The 19,561-nt window shown below is 39.8% G+C and overlaps 1 protein-coding gene across 1 annotated transcript in view; it reads right to left on the bottom strand.

The window, feature by feature from the left end:
• POU2F1 (POU class 2 homeobox 1) overlaps window positions 1–19,561 on the bottom strand; it is a 237,633-nt gene that overhangs the window by 42,330 nt on the left and 175,742 nt on the right. The window contains 5 exon segments of the mRNA XM_044004419.1: window positions 875–980; window positions 3,704–3,883; window positions 6,881–7,029; window positions 12,274–12,413; window positions 17,065–17,243. Of these exon segments, the coding sequence (XP_043860354.1) occupies window positions 875–980; window positions 3,704–3,883; window positions 6,881–7,029; window positions 12,274–12,413; window positions 17,065–17,243 (754 nt within the window).

The following is a 19,561-nucleotide window of genomic DNA, read 5'->3' as shown; positions in this document are numbered from 1 at the left end:
CATGACTCCTCGAGCATCACCATCCTCCAGTTACTCAGGCTCGAAACCTCGGCATCGCCCTTGCCTTTTCACTCTCTCACCCACCCCCCTGCCCCCAATCTTTTGCCAAAGCCTGTAGATCTTCACCATCATCCTATCTTTCGTACATGCTCCCTTCCCTCCTCTGGCACTGCCACATCACCTCTTCTTGCTTAGACTACCGCAAAAGCCTGCTGGGTGCTCAGCCTGCCTTCCAATCTCCCCCCACTCCAGCCTATCCTCCAGGCATCCATGTGGCCATGCCACTCCTTTACCTTTATTCAATAAGCCCCAGGGGCCCTCTAGTCCCTTCAGGATCACATATACAATCCCATCTGGCAGCCCAAGTCTTTTACAAGTTGGCACCCTCTGACTTTTCCAGTCTTCTCCCTTATCTCCTCACCGCCCCCAAACACATTGTGATCCAGTGACACTAACTTTCTTGTTGTTGCTCCCATCTCCAGACCCCGGGCATTTTCACTGATGGTCTTCCAGGACTAAAGTTCTCTCCTTCCCCATCTCTACCTCCTGACTTCCTTCTGAGTCCTGGCTTCCCCAACCCCCTTAATTCTAGTGCCTTCCTGGCACTGATAATTTCCCCTGTGTACATCGGGCTTGCACACAGGTTTCTTTCAGGTCTCTCCCTCACTAGACTGTGAGCTCCTGGGGGGCAGGGACTACCCTTGCCCTTCTTTGTATTCCTGTGCCATCAGTAGGTGCTTCTGACTTAGAACAGAGGAGCATTTCTCTTGGGACCTTTCTTCTCCTTTCCAGTAGTATCTCAGTGTCTGACTTGAATGTGCTTACGCTTGCAGCGCGGTTTGAAGCACAGCTACTGATATACCCCATCTCTTACCTGTAACAGACAGATTAGTTACTGCAGCGCTGGTTAGAGGGAGTACAGGGTTGACCGTCAGAGTAGTGGCTGCACTGCTTGTCACAAGGCTTGGCGTGGTTGCCACCTAGAGGTGAGAAGGTGAAATACACATCAAAGGGCTTATACCAGAAAGGTAATACAGCAGTAAGGAGTCCCAAAATGTTCACAGACCTGTGGGAGGTGGGAGGGAGGCAACAGAGTAATTTAGCAACTTTACACCTCTTCCCTTCTTCCCATATACACAACTCAAGAGGGGATTTAAGACATAAAAATACAAAAAAAAGTCTTTTAAACTCAAGTTATAGAATATAAAAATGAGAAAACTGTAATACAAATGATTTTACATGTTTTCTTAAGCACTACCATTGAAAAATAATGATATTGGTATCAGGTAACTGAACTTTGCTATGGTAGGTGGAGCTCTATTAAAAATCGTAGTAAATTTGCATTTTACCAGTTTTTAAAGGATAAATTTTATGGATGCCTTTTGTTTATCTGAATATTCCTTCCCCCCTCTGCCAAAACCCCACCAATCTCACTGAAACTGCCTCAGGTTAAAAAACAAACAAAATTATACTAAGTCCCCTGTTTTTCAGCTTCCCCAAGTCAGTAAAAAATATGATACCAACTATAGGAATGTCTAACAAATCAAGAAGCATTATTAAGCTCTTATCTATAGAGAGAGGTTAGGGAGATATAGGCTCCTGTTATGGTTTTCTATTGCCTGTCTAAGAATGAGAAAGGAATTTACTGGTATCCCTGGCTCCTCATATGTAAATAACAATAAGAAAAAATATTTGTTCCTTTTTTCCAATACTGTGTATGAAGCACTACTTGGATAACGTATGATCTATAAACCCAGGTATTACCATCAAATCTGAGCCTGTGGCATAAAGATCTGGGAAGAATGTGAGGGAAGTGAAAATTCATTGCTTTGAGAAGTATTGAGTTTTTTTTTAACAAGATGACAACAGGAAAACCCCCACTATTTTAAAAAAATAAGGAATGTCCCTTTTTCATAAGATAATTCTGTACAAAATGCAATTGTTCTCTGTGGTTAACTGGCTCCTCTATTTAATAATTATAGTCTAATGAGTCTGAAGTCACCTTTATAAAGGTGACTGGTTTATAGAACTTCCTAAACCCAAAAGATTCATTACAAAATTAAAAAAGGAAACAAAAGCAGAGCAATGCAAGTTGCATAGTCTTCCAAACTTCAGAAAAACTGTTTTCAATTATGTGCCAGTGGAACCACATTTGTATTTACTACAACCCAGAATAATTAAAGGGGTACTATATATCTGACAGATTTATATATATATATATATATGGCCACTTAATTTATATATATATATATATATATGTATATATATATATATATAAATTAAGTGGTCATGATGGGTTATTCATGACACTCAAAAGGTTATTGGAAGAAATGTAAGTTAAAATCATCCCAAGGTTCTACCTTATACCCAACAGACTGACAAAGGTGATGAAAAAAGGAAATCATAATTGTTGAAGGGAAATTAGGAGGACAGACACACTAATGCAATGGTGGTTGGCTTGTGAACTGGCCCAGTCATTCTGGAAATCAATTTACAACTGTAGTCAAAGTCACTAAATTGTGCAAACTTCCCGACCTCATGATACCACTACTAGGTACATATGTCAGAAATGAAGAAAAGGAACCACATGTATAAAAGTAATCACAGCCATACTTTTTGTTATAGCAAGGAACTATAAAGTAAGGCAGTGTCTATAAGTCATGGAATGGCTGAATAAATTATGGTATATGAATGTAATAGAATACTACTCACTATACCTTAAGAAATGATGAAAGGGATTGATTCAGAGAAACCCAGGAAGACATATAGGAAAACTTGATACAAAGGACATGGAGAATGGGAACAATTTCTATAATGACCCGTATATATAATGACATCTTATATAAAGAAAAAAAATCAATGTAACAATCCAGCAATGTAATAACCAGAGGTTGCTTCCTGCCTCTTTGCACATTTTCAGACTTGCCAGTTGGTACAGTTGTTTTACTTGTCTATCTTATTTGTTATGAGTCAGGAAAGAGCAAGGAGAGGGACACATGCCAAAGGTGATGCCAAAAGAGAAAAAAAAGAGGAGGGTATCAATGGAGTATTTAAAAAACACAAAGAAGAGAATGGAACGAGTGTGAATTTATAATGTACTTTGCAAAAAGGAGAGGACTGGCTGAGGGCCAATCCCTCATGATCTTCCCGTCACTCTAAAGCACCAGTGCTTCTGAGGTCCTTAGCACCGTGGCCACAGAATCACGGTGTTATGGTGCATGCAGGGCATCTTTCGCACATTTCTTATCATCTATGAGGCAATGTAAATGCTAGCTTAAGAAATGAGCAAAATTTAAGAGTTTGCATTTCTTGCTCATATGGGAAACTAGTTCTTTTATCTAACACAACTAAGAAGGAACAATGTTTTGTTAGAGAACTTTGGAATTGCACAAAAATTTAACTTCTTACTTTAGGTGATCCAATGGTTAAAATAAAGGGAGAAGAGGACAGTAGAACTAATAAAAAATGGGGAAGGAGGAAAATGATTTACTTTTTAATTAGAATTATCAGAAAGAACAATATGTGAAATATGTGGTCTGCTCCCCAATATGTAGCAACAGCTGTAGCTATAAGTACATCAACTTGGTAACACTTAAATGATGAATGACATACAAATAACAGTAGTAAAAACTGATTAGCTGACATTTAGAAGTTTACGGTTTGCTGATGTAACAAGGGTGTAATGCCCTTTCTTGATTCTTACCAGTGAGGTTGGACTGGGAAAAATTGCTTTTATAGGTGAACTGCTGGTCCCACCACTACTAGGTGGATTGATCCTTTTCTCCTTCTGGCGACGATTACAAAACCAAACACGGATCACCTCCTTTTCCATATTCAGTTGATCAGCAATCATGGTGATTTCTTCCGAGGTAGGCTTTTGATTCTTAAATGAGGAATTTTGGGGAAAAAAGGGAAAGGATTTTTTTAAATTGCATGGCATGACAGTATTTAATGAACAAAAAAGAAAGCAAAGGACTAAGGCTGTTAGTACAATTAATACATTTTTTACTTTTAAATAAAGTATGCATTTTCTTATATAGGTGTGAAACTAAAAATAAGAAACTAGAAACAAACACAAAAGACACTTCCAATATTTATATACTTAAATCTATTATATTCCAAAGGTTTATTCCTGTGCTCTAAAAGAAGACATAAATGAGGATTATAATGGAGCCATATTGAGAAAACAATAAAAATAAGGTCAAAATAGTGTTGAAATTATAGCTCTGATCATGTCATTATCCTGCCAAAAACTTAATTTAGAGGTTCCTTACTGACTAATTAAGCCTGAACTTCTTAGGCATTAAATGTAGAATACTGTGTATGTACTGGGACAAAGTAAAGCTTAGGTAAGACACACTTAACAATACATAATAATAATGAATTAGAAATTTGGTCATTAGTGACTTCTGTCTATTGTTTCAGTAAGGGCTTCATGGGAAAAGTGACATCTGAGTTGGACTTCAAAGAACGTGCAGTAACTCATTGGGCCCCTGGAAGGGACTGCTGTTTGTCTTTCATTTTCAAAGACGACCAACGACAATGACATCTTGACTTGTGCGAATCGGATTTCAGTGAGGCAGACCTGCACAGAGTTGTCAGCCTCACTCTCTCTTCCAGTCATCCAAGTTCACTGCAGGACAAAAGTCAGGATGACTGACAATGGCCTGGGAAGCAGTAGATGACCTTGGAGTCTCCAACGCCTGACCAAGCCTACGCACTCCACGGCACCTGCTTCCACTGTCTTCACGGCCATAGGAACAGATTGTCCCCATCTGCCCATTCTGCCAGGGGAAGTCTTCACAGGCTTGGGGTAGACACTCCCTAACTCACCGGTGGGATGGAAGGCTATTCAAGACATAGATATTTATGGCACGAATAAAGACACCGAGGCAAAAGGGTACAGAGAGATGGTGCGCTGTAGAGACAAAGAAGACCACTTAATGCCCGGAATATGTGGATAAGGTTCTAAGAGTAGGATGGTGTGTTCCTGAGTAAAAAAGTGGTAGGACCAGATCAATTTGAGATGAAAATTATTCTGAAAGGATGGATTAGGAAGGGGAGAGAGGAAATGGGAAGACCTATTAAAAAACTGTTACATATGTGTTGGAAGGAAGTATTAGGGGACTTGTCCTAGGGGAGCAACAATGAAATGGAGAAGAGGGGAGATGAGTGAGAGACGGTTTGTAGGTGAAACTGAAAGGACCTGGAATTGACGGCTTATGAGAGATGAGGGAGAGGTTACAGTAAAAAGTAATTCTAAGGCTGTAAGCAAGGGAGAATGGGTAGGCAGTGGTAAATCTGGCAGAAATATGGAAACCCGAAGGCGGCTTAGTATGGATTAGGACTTGATGAATCGAGTTGCTGGTGAGAGTGTGTGCTGCAATAGAATGGTCAGGGCTAGAGGTATAGATTTATGTATCTTCTACACAGAAGCAGTATACGAAGTTAAAGGAGTGAATAAGATTGCTAAGAGAAAAACAGTCAAGACAGAGAAGAGGGCTGGAAAGAAACAGCCCCATTGATATGTCAGGAAGAGAAAGAAGAGCCAAAAAAGAGATGGAGAAGGAACCGTGAGAGAGTGCAGCATCTCTGAAGTCAAGAAAAGGGAAAGTATCCAGTAGGAGGTAGTCACCAACCGCACCAAAAGCAGCCAAGAGGTACAGGAGGACAAGGACTGGAGAAGAAGGCCTTTGGATTTAGTAATTAGGAGGACACTGGTGACATGAGAAAGTAGTTCTAGTAGAAGGATGGAGGCTGAGGCCTGATAATAAAGGGGAAGCATCTAGTGTAGACAACTTCTTCAATCAGTGTAAGCAGTGAGGATGAGGAAACAAGACGGAGTGGTAGGTAGGTGAGATAGAAGGGGCAAGGAAGTTTTTTCTCCTCTTTTTTTTTGGGGGGGGGGCGGGGCAATGGGAGTTAAGTGACTTGCCCAGGGTCACACAGCTAGTAAGTGTCAAGTGTCTGAGGCCGGATTTGAACTCAGGTCCTCCTGATTCCAGCGCCAGTGCTTTATCTACTGCGCCATATAGCCGCCCCCTGTGCCTTTTCTCCTTTTATGGGAGACCTGAACATATTGGTAGAAAGATGGCAAATAGTCCATGTAGAAGAAAGCTTGAAGATGTATGAGGAAAAGGGGAGGATTAGTCAAGAAGGGCCTCAGAGGAAATAGGAGGGAATGGTATCAAGACCATGAATAAAGAGGTTAACTTTAGTGAGGAGGAGGAAAAGCTTTTGACAGGGAATGAGAAAAATCAGGTAGGAGGAATAAGGGGCAGCTCACCTCTTTAATCTTTTTTAGTAAAGTAGGGAGCCAGATTATCTGCTATAAGTGAAGGGAAATGGGAGAAGGCAGAGAACTGCCCTACCATAGTTTGTTCCAGGTGAACTGGACATCTCACTACTCCCCCAAATATGCCCATAACATTTCTTACTTCTATACCCTTGGTTCATGCTGTTCCCTTCATGCTGAAAGCTGTCATCCCCCTCCATCCTAATCCCTATACCCTCACCTACTGAAACCTGCCCACCTCCAAGGCCCAACTCAAATGTTATTGCCGCCAGAAGGCCTTCCCTGATGCCCTCAGCTAGCTGTTCTCTCTCATTCCTCTGGCTCCATAGTACTCTGTATCTGTGATTATGGAACTTAAAAACATGGTGATTTGAAAAATTACAGTTTTCTGCCAACTTGCCTCCTCTCCCCACCATGATTATTTCCTTGAGGCTGCAGAAGACACCTGATTTATATTTTTATGTCTGCATCATAAAACATGGTGGTTTGTACAAAGCAGAGGCTGAAAATTCACTCTTGAATAAATTGGTGATTTCTAAGACTAACATTCAGATGCACCTCCCTGCTTCCAAAGTGAAAAAAAACCAACCTCCAGGAAACTCTCTCTAAGGCCACACGAATGTTGGTCTCTATGCTGGTGCGTTTCTTCCTCCTGCGGTTTAAACCCTCAGTCCCCATCCCCGGAGAATTCAGGGCACTTGGGCTGGAGAGTGCTGAATCAGACGAGAGGTTCTCTGTAAGAAAACAAACCAGTAGTGCAGCTCAAGCTCCTAATGCTTATTAGCGTGAAAATATAAAAAGTACATGGAAAAACACTGAAGTATCCTAAGCTGAGTTAAAACAGGAGAAATCTTGAAAATTCACTTCGACACTGGCAACAGTTCACTTAAATTGGACACTAAATTCTCACAAAATTCTGTGAATAGAGAAGGCAAATAAATGCATATTTAATCCACAGGAGCCAGCAGGAGAAGGGAAAGCACTCAAAAAAGTTAATTCTCAATCATCCTTGACATTTAAAGACTTTCCTAGGTGGACTCTCCTCCTCTTTTTCTGTCTCTGAAGGCTCTGTGGATGCTCAGCATGCTTACTGCCTGTCCTTCATAGATGTTCACTGCTGAATGAAGTAGGGAAGTAGCTTTCTGGAGGGCACTGGACTTGAGGTCAGGAAAGACCTATGCTCACATTTCTATATTTGCATTTGCTTGCTCTGTGATCATGATCAAATCCCTTGACCTCTTTTTTTTTGTTTTTTAGGCAATTGGGGTTAAGTGACTTGCCCAGGGTCACGCAGCTAGTAAGTGTTAAGTGTCTGAGGCTGGATTTGAACTCAGGTCCTCCTGACTCCAGGGGCCGGTGCTCTATCACTGCGCCACCCTAGCTGCCCCATCCCTTGACCTCTTTGAGGCAGTTTCCTTATCAGTAAAATGGGGATAACCATATAACCTACCACATGTTTGTTAAGACTCAAAAGTACTTTGTAAACCACAAAGGGACCTTATTTTGGGGAGCACTATCTGATGTATATGATACTATCATATTTTTTTTTTTTTTTGTAGTGAGGCAATTGGGGTTAAGTGACTTGCCCAGGGTCACACAGCTAGTAAGTGTTAAGTGTCTGAAGTAGGATTTGAACTCAGGTCCTCCTGAATCCAGGGCCAGTGCTCTATCCACTGCGCCACCTAGCTGCCCTACTATCATATTCTTAATTCATTTTTTTGTTTTTGTTTTGTTTTTTAGGCAATTGGGGTTAAATGACTTGCCCAGGGTCACACAGCTAGTAAGTGTTAAGTGTCTGAGGCTGGATTTGAACTCAGGTACTCCTGACTCCAGGGCCGGTGATCTATCCACTGCGCCACCTAGCTGCCCTACTATCATTATTCTTAATTCATTTTTTGTTTTGTTTTGTTTTTTTAGGCAATTGGGAGTTTACGTGACTTGCCCAGGGTCACAACAGCTAGTAAGTGTTAAGTGTCTGAGGCTGGATTTGAAATCAGGTACTCCTGACTCCAGGGCCGGTTGCTCTATCCACTGTGCCACTCTAGCTGCCCCTTGATTCATTATTAACTGTTTTTATTTACTTTAGTTTCAGTTTTTGGGTCAAGCTCTGGTGTTTTTAGGTGGACAAGAGCAACCAATTCACAATCCATTAGCTTTTCCTCAGTTTGACCTTCTCCCATCTGTCTCTACTTGTTCTTTTTCTGGGCTCAGAAGAGTAAAGAACACAGGTTATAACTGTTGTTAACTAATGTTGGTGTCCACTAACTCAGGTAATAAAAAAGGGCTCATTTATGGCAAAATCATGCATAGTAAGAATTCTATTCTAAATAAATAAACAAACAAAAAAAAGGTCACAAATACAATTGATTCCAATGATGAAGAAAAGGGAGAACTGTCTAAATTGACCAATGGGGTCACAGAGGGAATTCACCAACCAATTCAGATGATCCTGAAAGAATATAACCAGGAATGCTAAAAAGATAAGCTGAGGTTTTGTAACCAATGTTAAGACCAACAAAAAGAGCTTCTGGGAGGAATTATGACAAAGCTAGAAGGAAGACCAAAGAGCCTCTGCTTAGACGGATGGGATGTTTCATCTGGTAGTGATCTTTACACTGGGAATTACAGAACAGAAAACACACCACGGAACTGAAACCGTGGATAAGTGAGGCAACAGTGACACAGCACCAATCCTTCCTCTGTGAATTCAAGTCACTGGGACAGGACAAACTACATGCCCTAATTGCAGACGTGATTGCTAAATTGCCATCAGAGATTTTTGAAAAATATCATGGAGACTTGGGGAAAATGTCACACACCTAGAGTTGAGCAATGTCCTGATTTTCAAAAAGGAAAAGGACAATTTCTTACAGGCAGTGTAGTGGATAAAGTGCTCAGTCTGGAGTCAGGAAAACGAGTTCAAATCTGGTTTCAGACACATACCAGCTGTGTGACCCTGGGCAAATCACTTAAACTCTGTCTGCTTCAGTTTCCTTCATTATATAAATGGGGATAACACAGCACCCACTTCATGGGGTTTGTTTGTGAGGATCAAAATAAGGCCATATTTGTACAAAGTGTTTAACACATAGCAGGCACTATATAAATGCTTATTACTTTTCTTTCTGCCCTTCAGACTATAGGCTGGTGAACTGGAGATCAATTTGTGACAAAATTCTAGAACATATTTTTAAATAGGAAGTTTAATATCACTCAGAAGGGAAACCAGTGCTCACAATTAGCTAGTATGGGCTCATCAAAGAAAACCTGTGCTAGACTAACATCACTTCCTACAGCCTTTTCTCAGAGCTCTTCCTTCTTGCGGTGTCTGTGACACTGTTCTGTCCTGGTTCTGTTGCTACCTGTTTAGCTGAGGTGTTGTCTCAGTTTCCTCTGCTGGATTATCAGCCATGTCCTGGGTTCTTTCTCATACTACAGTCTCGCTTGGTGATCACATCAGCTCTGATAGATTAAGGATCACCTCTATGCAGATGACTCCCTGAAATCTCCTCAAGGATCAGATCTACAAATGCCTGATGTCTCACAGGGATCTCAAACTTACAAGTCTAAAATACACCTTATTCTCTTTTCCTTAAACCTACTGCTACCTCCCAACTTCCCCATCTCTGTGAAGGAGACTCTTCTAGTCATCCAGGTTCTCCATATCAGTCATCCTTAGCTCTTCCTCATTCCTGCAATGCAATAAGTTACCAAGTCTTGTAGGTTCTTTCTGCTCCATTCTTTACTTCTTTTTCACTCTTGAGGCCAAGACCCTAATAACTTAGAGTGTTGAAAAGCCCTCTCAATGCTGTGTCTCCCTACTCCAATCCACCTCTACAGCGGCCAAACTGATGTTCTAAAGCTTAGGTGGGAACATGTCTCTCCTTGTTAGAAGCGTTATGATTCTGTTGCCTCTCAGATAAACTATAAATTCCTGTGTTTCTATTTTACAGACCTTACCACCTTAAAATAGGGGAAAACCAATTTTCTTGATGATTTTCCAATTAATCGTCCCTGCACAGGACATTTTGTCTCTTGCTAAGGCATCCCATCATGTGGTAGATGCCCTGGCTCCCTTACTTCTCTGCTTCTTAGGAACTCTAGCTTCCTTTAAGGCTCAGGCAAGCATCCACTTGTGGTATTTGTGTATCTTCCATGTCTGGCACACAGGAGTTTGGTAAAATGTTTACTGACTCACTTGCTTCTTTGGACAGGGTTACTTAGACTTCTGTCATGAGAATGCTGCAGACAGAATGTTTGGATATCAACAAGACATCCGGCAAAGTCTTTCACCATATCCTGTATACAAGATGTGGGCTAGATGAGCATAATAGTTCCAGTTGTTTAACCACTTGCAATCAACCTCAAAGTCGCTATTTATGGACGGGTGTCAGCCTGGAGGGAGGCCTTTCATGGAGAACCTCAGGGCTTTATCCCCTGGTCCTGTTTTGTTCAACAATGTTTTCAATATTTTGCTGAAGGCAGAGCTAAACAATGATTAAACATCAGAAGATGAAATAAAGGTGGTATGGCTAACATGTTGGATGAAAGAAGCAGGACCACAAACTAATCATAATTCCATTATATAGTGTTTTAAGGTTTGTAAAGATCCTGACAAACTAGGATGATGGACCATATCTCTCAAACAAAATTTAAAAGAAATATAAATCCAGGTCTTCACTTAAAACAAATGGCCAGAGTAGCATGGCTAAATAAGTTTATGTGGAAGACTGAGGGGATAATGGTTATTAAGGTTACCACAAATATTTTTTTTTTTAATTGAGTAATCTCAGGGTACTCTTCAATTCAATGAGCTAATAACACTGTGACATGGATGCTAAAAAAAAAAAAATTTCTACCTACGGTTGCATTATCATGAGCACAGTGCTGACTATTCTACTGGACTCTGGTCACATCTCATCTGAGGTTACGTGTTCACTTCTGGGCATCACCTTTTTGGAAGGACACTGACAGACCTGAGGGCATACAGAAGAGGGTGATAAAGGAATATGGAAACTAGTAAGATGGGAATTGGAATGCCCAAGGCTGAAGAAGATCTAAATGTGTAAGGATGGTATTATACACTAGTTTAATTGTTAATAACCATTTGAATGGCTATGATCTAGTCAGAAGATTAGAATGATTGTTCTTGGCCTGAAAGGATAAGTCTATGACCAACAGGTGGAAGCTGTGCAGAATCTATATTTTGACTTGATCTAAAGAAAATCTTCTCACAAGTAGAAGTGGCTACAAGTACAATGGGCTGGGTACCTTGGGAGGTAATTGAATTCACTCACATTTCATTGCCACAAGTCTCTCTGGAACACTTATAGTCCCAAATTATGAAATATGTGAGGTCATTTTTACTGAGTGAAGATAACATCATGGTGTTAGTGGAAGAGACTGCTAGACTTGAAGGATGAGAAAGAACTGGGTTTGAACCTTGACTATGATACTGACTAGCTGGGTGGACCAGTGTGAGTCATTTAAGTTCTCATAGGCTGGTAGCTAATTTAGGAAGAGGGTAAAATCAGTGAAAATGGAAGGAGTTCCCACACTATGAAATCACAGATCATGAGATACAAGTGATTGAAAATACAATGAGCAATATTTATATTCATAAAAATCCATTTAAGAAACTTATTTGTTCTGTTTGTTTTGCAAAGCTTATCTGAAAACAGATCCTGTTCTTTATGGTCTTCTTCAACTCAACTGATATAGTGTACACCCCCAATCTAGGCGCAGAAGGCAATATGTATCCCCAAGTCCAACAAAGCAATCTTTGATAGAAAATCCAAAGCAGTTTCAACACCAGTAAAGGAAAACAGCAACTTGATCGAGGCATTCATAATTACATAACTTCTCCCTGGATTATTGTGCTCGAAAGCTTTGTAATACCACCAATGCAATGAACAACATAAAGAATTCCAATCCAACAACACCCAATGGTAATTGCCCCTTGTGATGCAGTCACCTACCTGCGTCATTGAGCCACTTCTCTAGAAGTGGCTTTAACTTGCACATGTTCTTAAAGCTGAGGTTCAAGGCTTCAAAGCGAGAGATGGTAGTTTGGCTGAAGTCATTCCATAGAGTTTGCCCATAGCGAGCCAACATCACCCTGCACAACGAGATAGAGCACAATGGAAGGGATTGGGGGAACAAGGGTGGAAAAACAGAGAAAAAAGAGGGGATGGGGGGGAGGAGAGACAAATATAGAGGGAGAGGAGGGAAGGAAAAAGAAAAGATTCAGGCTTTACTAACATTGTATCCTTAATACAGTGTTCTTTCTCTCCTACGTTTGCTCTAAATGAAAAAGTATTAAGCCAATTAGAAATCCAAGCTCGTTACTCAATACTGTGGAGGCTCTTATCATGGTGGCCAGTAGAAAAAATGTATTCTTTTCAATAAAGTCCCAATATGTTAGCACATAAAGCAAAACCAAACCAAACCAAACCAAACAAAACCCAACAACTCCCCATTGTATTAGAACTGTTATATTTAAAAATCTGTATTCCTTGATTCATTCCTTCTTTCTCTTCCTCTCTCTCTCTTTTAGACTGAGTCTCCCTATCTTGCTAAGGCTGGAATGCAGTGGCCACTCATGGCCACCTATCCCACTGTTATTAGCCTGGCTAATTTCCAACTTGGGCTTGGTTTCCTTAGCAGCCTGGTGGCTCTCTGGCCCTGGGGGCTCACTTACCATGTTGAAAGACTTAGCACAGATCCCCGATCAGCTTTGGGACTACTGCATTTCAGAATTCCTGAAGCTCAATAATCTATCCAGCTCAGCCTCCCTCAGTGGAGGGATTACAAGTGTGTACTACTGCACCTGCTCCTTTTTAAATTTTGTTTGCCACTCTATCAGTACCATAATTCTGATTTTAAACATTTTTAACTGGTATCTAAAAAAGCGCTCCAGATATTCTAAGTTAAGCACTGACTTTTGCTGATTGCAACTAGGGCAATTTTCATTTATAGTATTGTGTCACTTTTATTTTGTTCTGAGACTGATTAAAAATAGAAGACTAAGGATCATTTAAGATGTTTTTTATCCTAATCAAATTTCCACTACAAACCCCTCTTAGTCTAACAGATACTGGAAAAGGGAATCTTAGAGATATCTAATCCAAACCCTCTATCTTACAGATGAGGAAATTAAGGACAATGAGGTCACAAAGCTGGTTAGTACAGAGTCAGGACCTGATCCTATCGAAATCTAGTTGCTCTCTGCACTCTATGACATTGCCCATTATTAGGCAGATTCTCTTCTTCTCTTCTTTCCTGCATATTATTGCTGGCAAGAGTGAATGAATCTTTTTTTTTTATCACAAAGTTTGGATTTCAAAGTTGATCCCTAAAAGCATATAATTGAAGAAGATCATTCTCTTGACCATTAAAAGAATATATTCAAGAGCTCACAGTAGAGAGTTTTGACCCATTTAGTTTATAACTTCCACAGAACTAGTAAACTTGCTAACCTTTTGACAATAGTATCCTGAATGTATTATAAAAAGATCTATCCATAAGCTTACAGATAGATCTTAAGGTTTGAATTTTATGTACTGTGGCTCTATATCCCTTTGTGAATAGGGGAAAAGTTAAAAAAATTAAACACTGGGACACAACTAAGACTCACAGCATTTTAATGACTGATCACAAAGCTGGCCCTGCAGAAAGGAGCCATATTCCTGCTACAAGTATAATAAACGAACTTTCTCTTAGTATTATCAGTTCCCAAATAATATGGAACAAAGATTTAATTTTTTTGATTATTTTCCGAGTCCTTTGACTTTGCTTGTTCTTTCCTACTTGTCCTTTAGACATTATACTGTTATTGGCGTCTATAGTAAGGGAGATGGGAAGGTGAGTACTTGGAGGGAAGAAGAGAAAACTGAAATGATTCCCTTTTATCCTTGCTAATAATTCTAATAAAATGTTAAAGAGGGACAATATTGAAGCTATAAGATTAAAAAAAAGACTTGAGGGAACAGATTTCAAATATCTATACATAGATGGTCTCAAATTAACATTAAAATTGGCAGTTGACTACTTACTGATTGCCTTTCTATGAAAAATATTATCCGTTATCCAGTATTATCCATTTATGTCTCTGTTTAAGATATCTGTTCTGCTGTATCATGCACATGGATATCTATGAAATCTTTAGATGGCCAAGACTGGGTTTTGTAAATCTTTTAGCACATTGACCGGTATACCAATTAGATGATTAATAAATGGTTCTGATAATATTTTAGCTGCAGCACATCTCTAAGTACTTTGAAAGCACTATTTCAAAAATCTTCACAATATTCCTTTAAGATATGTTTGAAAATAACAATTTTGACAAAAAAAAACCCCAAAAAGTAAAATGTATGCAAGTCAGTGATATAATTGTGAATAAAGCTATGTGCCTAACTAAAACTCTGATGATATGGGTTATATCTGGTTATTCAAGGGTTTTATAGCTCAATTAAAAAAAAAGATGCTTACATCTATTTGTGAAATAACACATTAGAGAAAATCTGAATGAAAGGGTCAACTTTTTTTACCAGTTTAATTTACTCTTATTTTAATACTTTCTCATAAATTGCTTCACACAGGTGGTTCATGCATGACTTGAACTACATACACCAGATATCTGGTAATTTTGTGAAAAAACATGAAAAAGGAAAAAGATGAAGATTGAGCTTAGGAACTATCTAACGTTTCCTGAGATGGATGTGTTATAGAATGTTGATAATGAAATCTTACTAAGTCTTAATATTAAATTATATAATTAGTTCAATGTTATGTATATGTATGTATGTGTATATATATATATGTGTGTGTGTGTGTGTGTGTGTGTGTGTGTGTGTGTGTGTGTGTGTGTATAAAAAATAAATATATAACCTATATCAGATTACCTGCTGTCTAGGGGAGGGGGGAGGGAGGGAGAAAAATCTGAAATTGGAAAGCTTGCATAAACAAAAGTTGAGAACTATCTTTACATGTAACGGGAAAAAATACTTATTCAAAATTATATATTAGATAATTACCATTGAAAGTATCTAATGTGTATTTATTCAGAAAATGAAATTATTCTTTCATCAAATGAATAATATGCATACTTGATTTTTCTTTAGTGAATTCTAAGTAAAATAAAGGAAAGTAAAACAACAAGACAACCTCTGATTATCTAAAATTGAAGCTGAGGTTGGTTTTCCCAACCTCTGCCACTTGTGCTCTCTTCTGATGCAGTTATGATCTGAGTATGAATACTTCACCTAGATATACTGGTCTTTGCAGCTTGTGGGTACTTAAAAAAATGTGACCAGATAAAGTGATGATGCTGATGTGCCAAAGTAATTTTGTAGAAGAGTACTAACGTTGTTTTTTTAAAATAGAAAAAACCCACACAAAACAAACAACCACTGCCACCAATATTCTAGATCATATTCAAAAGAAATGCAAACTACTCTGGGTGAAAGTTAAATGCTGTTACAAGTACTCTAAATTAATTTTTTTCAATTCCTTGTGCAATACTAGGAAATGTGTATTTTAGTGCAAAAATAGTTGCTAACTCTCCAAAAATGTAGAATTATTTTTACCACAGGTGTGACGTAATTAATGGAGTTTCACATATTAGGATCATCTCCCTATGTACTTAATCTAGGAGTTTAATTACTTCTAGCAAGCTCTCAATCACAAAAATGCCCCTAAAAGGGAACCAAGTTATCTAGAGAGGTAGACTGTGATCTTTCTGAACTATGAACAGGCTTCTCAGTCAGATCACTTATTTTCTAAAATCCCAATTTCATAATTTCATCTAATTTTTGTTCCCAATGCAGTTCATTTGTTTTTAGAAAGCCTGCTCACCTACCTCTACCTGACTTGATCAAAGTAACTTCAAAATATATAAATATATAATCTACTCTTGAGGACCCCACTTTGATACCCCATGGGGTACTGTCAGTCATGGATGTTTTTGTCCTGGGGAGCTATAGGTACAGTACCTATACTTTTAAAAACAGCGGGGGCTCCAACTTCAGACAACTGAATCCTCTGATGATAAAATATCAAGTCTTTTATGATTATTTGATGCAAGACAAATTCATTTCCTTTTTAATCTTAATTTTTTTACAAGAAGATCATACATCATTTCACATGAATGTCCATTTAGCTCATTTCTTTTCCTGATCCAAACGCATTGTTAAAACTTTAGTCAAAGTATACAAGTTAGTTTTGGTGCTGGAGGTAGACTCAGTCCCCTGTCTTAATAAATAGAACAGATTTCCTTTTAAGATTCATGTAATATTTGAAGGGAAAAATTTTTTTCCTTTACAAACTACCTCCACAGACCTTGAGAGAAAAGGAACGTCCACCCAACTTCCAAAGCTTTTCCTTTCTGGTCTTCTAAAAGGATGCCTGAAATCATCAACGTCCTCATCTCCTGTAGACAGTGCAATGGTCTTAAAGGAGATGAACTTCAAATAGCAAAACTCTCAGAACATTTCTACAGCTCTGTCACCATTCATGAAATCTTTAAAAACAACTTATCGGACAATGATATTTATTTCAGAAGCTATCATTTTTATGGCAATCTTAAGTATTTTGGTCTGCTCACTTCAGCAAGAAGATAAAGACAAATTGAGAAAGAGGTCTCATTTTAAAACCAATGAAGTACCAGAGCAAGAAAACAGAGTTCTTTAGAAAAAATATTTCCTGGAAGTTACCTAGAGATCCAAAAGGAAAGACTGTGAGGACAAAGACACTAAGCAAGGATGTTTCACTATACCTGAGTGAATCCAAGTTTGATCCGTCTTTGTTTGAAAGTCTTGGCAAACTGCTCAAGCTCCTCAAGGTCACTGGGCTCCTCCAAGCTGGGAGTATCAATTCGCTTTGGTGTTGACTGGCTCTGTGGGAGTGTCTGAATTGGGGTTGCTGCTATTGTGCGTGTTGGGGTTGCTGGCTGTTAGACAAGGCATAGAAGAAGAAAACACACAGACACATAGACAGATACCTTCAAGTTTACTATCACACAATGATGAAAGATGTAGATATTCTTGCAGATTCCAGATCCTAATTCTCCTGGCAATTAATTAACTGCCAATTCTCAGGTCGTCCCTCCTCCTTTCTCAAATATTTAAGTAACTGGATGACAGCCTTCTTTTCCTCCCTAAATCCTATTTTTATACCAAATGAGATCATGTACATTATTTGTTGTTTATTTTCAATGAGAACCTAAGACATCATGGGGCGATGTCTTGACTCGTGCATGACTTGTATTGAAGTGGGACAGAGCTGCACAAAGGTTTTTTGCGGGGTTTTTTTGGGCAGGGCAATGAGGGTTAAGTGACTTGCCCAGGGTCACACAGCCAGTGTCAAGTGTCTGAGGCTGGATTCGAACTCAGGTCCTCCTGAATCCAAGGCCAGTGCTTTATCCACTGCGCCACCTAGCTGCCCCCTGCACAAAGTTTTTGAAATTCCAGTGGCAAAACAAAAGTCAGGACAACTGGCAATGGCCCAGAATGCAGCAGATGACCATGGCATTTTCAATGTCTGACCAACTTCTAAGTACTCCACAGCACCTGCTTCTGCTGCTTTCACAGCCATTTGAACAGTGTTCTCACCCACCTATTCGACTAGAAGTCTTCATTTGCTTGGGGCAGATGCTCCCCTAAATCACCTATGGGTCTGAGCGTGTCTCCTGAGATGGTTTTACTGGGGTGTGGGTGCTGTACATGCTACAGCTTCTTGGAGTCACAGGTGACACCAAAGGTGGACGAGCAGCTCTGAGAAGGGCTCAACAAGCCCTCACACCAGAGGTGCAAGTCCTCCTTGAATACCCCATACACCCCCTAATGTATGTTAAGCCTTCTACAAATATAAATATAATAATAAATACAAAACAAATATAATCTAAATATTAGTTACCATTATTACAGGGAACTTCAACATCATATTAATATGCCCTCAAGAACCCTGGCCTCCCAGTTCCTAAGTCTACTGAAATCTCAAGGCCTCCTCCTTTCCCTGCACTTCAGAACCCCAGGGACAAACGCACTCCTGAGCTTGCTATCATCTACTTCCATGATGAAGAAGACTGAAATTCCTTATCTATCCTTACCTGCCATCACCCCATCTCTCTCTATGACTTCCTCCTCCCCTAGATCTATTGTTCGGTTCTTACTATAACCTTCAGTCCCTGACCTCTGTTTTCACCAGGGCCACTGCTTTTTTGTTTTACCTGCACTTTCTTCTTTCTCCAATCATTAACCCATTCAACACCACACTGCATGCACCCCTAAGTCTCTGCCCCACTGTCTTCCTCGCTGTTTCATACCTTGCCAAGCTCCAATCCCTGGATGACTTCTGCCACATCTGCCTCCTATGTTCTTACTCAAAAGCTGCTAAGTAGTGTTGGAAAGTCGCAGAACCCCACTGACCAGGCTATTTAACCTCGCCTGGGCCCTCACTGCAGCAAGGCAGCCCTTCTGACTCTCGTCCGATTCCCTAGCAGATGGTCCAAAGCTTCGTTGCTCTCACACTTCCCCCACAAGAGGACCTCTTCCTTACACTTTACACTTGTTACGCATTCTCTCTGTTTCTTTTCTCTACATCATAAAAGCCTTTACACAATCTTCAATATTCTCTCCTCCTTTGCTCCAGTCTCTGATGAAAAGGAGGCACTTCTCTTCCTCAAGCCATCCCTCCCTCTCTAACTTGTGACACACTAGAGTGCTGGGCCTGGAGTCAGGAAAAAAGGAGTTTAAAGGCACCTCAAGTATGTACTAGCTGTGTGACCCTGGGCAAGTCACTTAACCTCTGTTTGCCTCAGTTTCCTCAACTGCAAAATAGGAATTAAAACATCACCTACCTCTTAAGGTTGTTTTGAGATAGCATTTGTAAAATGCTTATTACAGTGCCTGGTACACAGTAGGCTCTTACTAAATACTCATTCCCTTCCCTTTCCCTTTTCTTTCTCCTGGCTACAAACATACCGATTTCTTCCCCAACCCCCTCAAGCCCCTCTCTAGCCCCCACTTTCCCCTCAGGCTATATCCTATATCTTATATCCATCTCCCTTTCACAGTCAAACTCCTAGAAAAATCTGACTACCTTTGTTGCTTCCACTTCCTGTTCTCATACTGTCTTCTCAGCCTTCAGCAGCCTCACTTCTCACTGAGGCTGCTCTCTTCAAAGTTACTAATGACCTGACCTGCCAAAGCTAGAGATGTTTCCAGGCTCTATCCTTTTCAGCCTCTCTGTGGCAATCTATGCTGTTGA

The sequence above is a fragment of the Dromiciops gliroides genome, chromosome 4 (assembly GCF_019393635.1).
Source record: "Dromiciops gliroides isolate mDroGli1 chromosome 4, mDroGli1.pri, whole genome shotgun sequence".
NCBI lineage: Eukaryota > Metazoa > Chordata > Mammalia > Microbiotheria > Microbiotheriidae > Dromiciops > Dromiciops gliroides.
The sequence above is the reverse complement of the archived record's forward strand: the minus strand, read 5'-3'. Positions and strand labels throughout refer to the sequence as shown.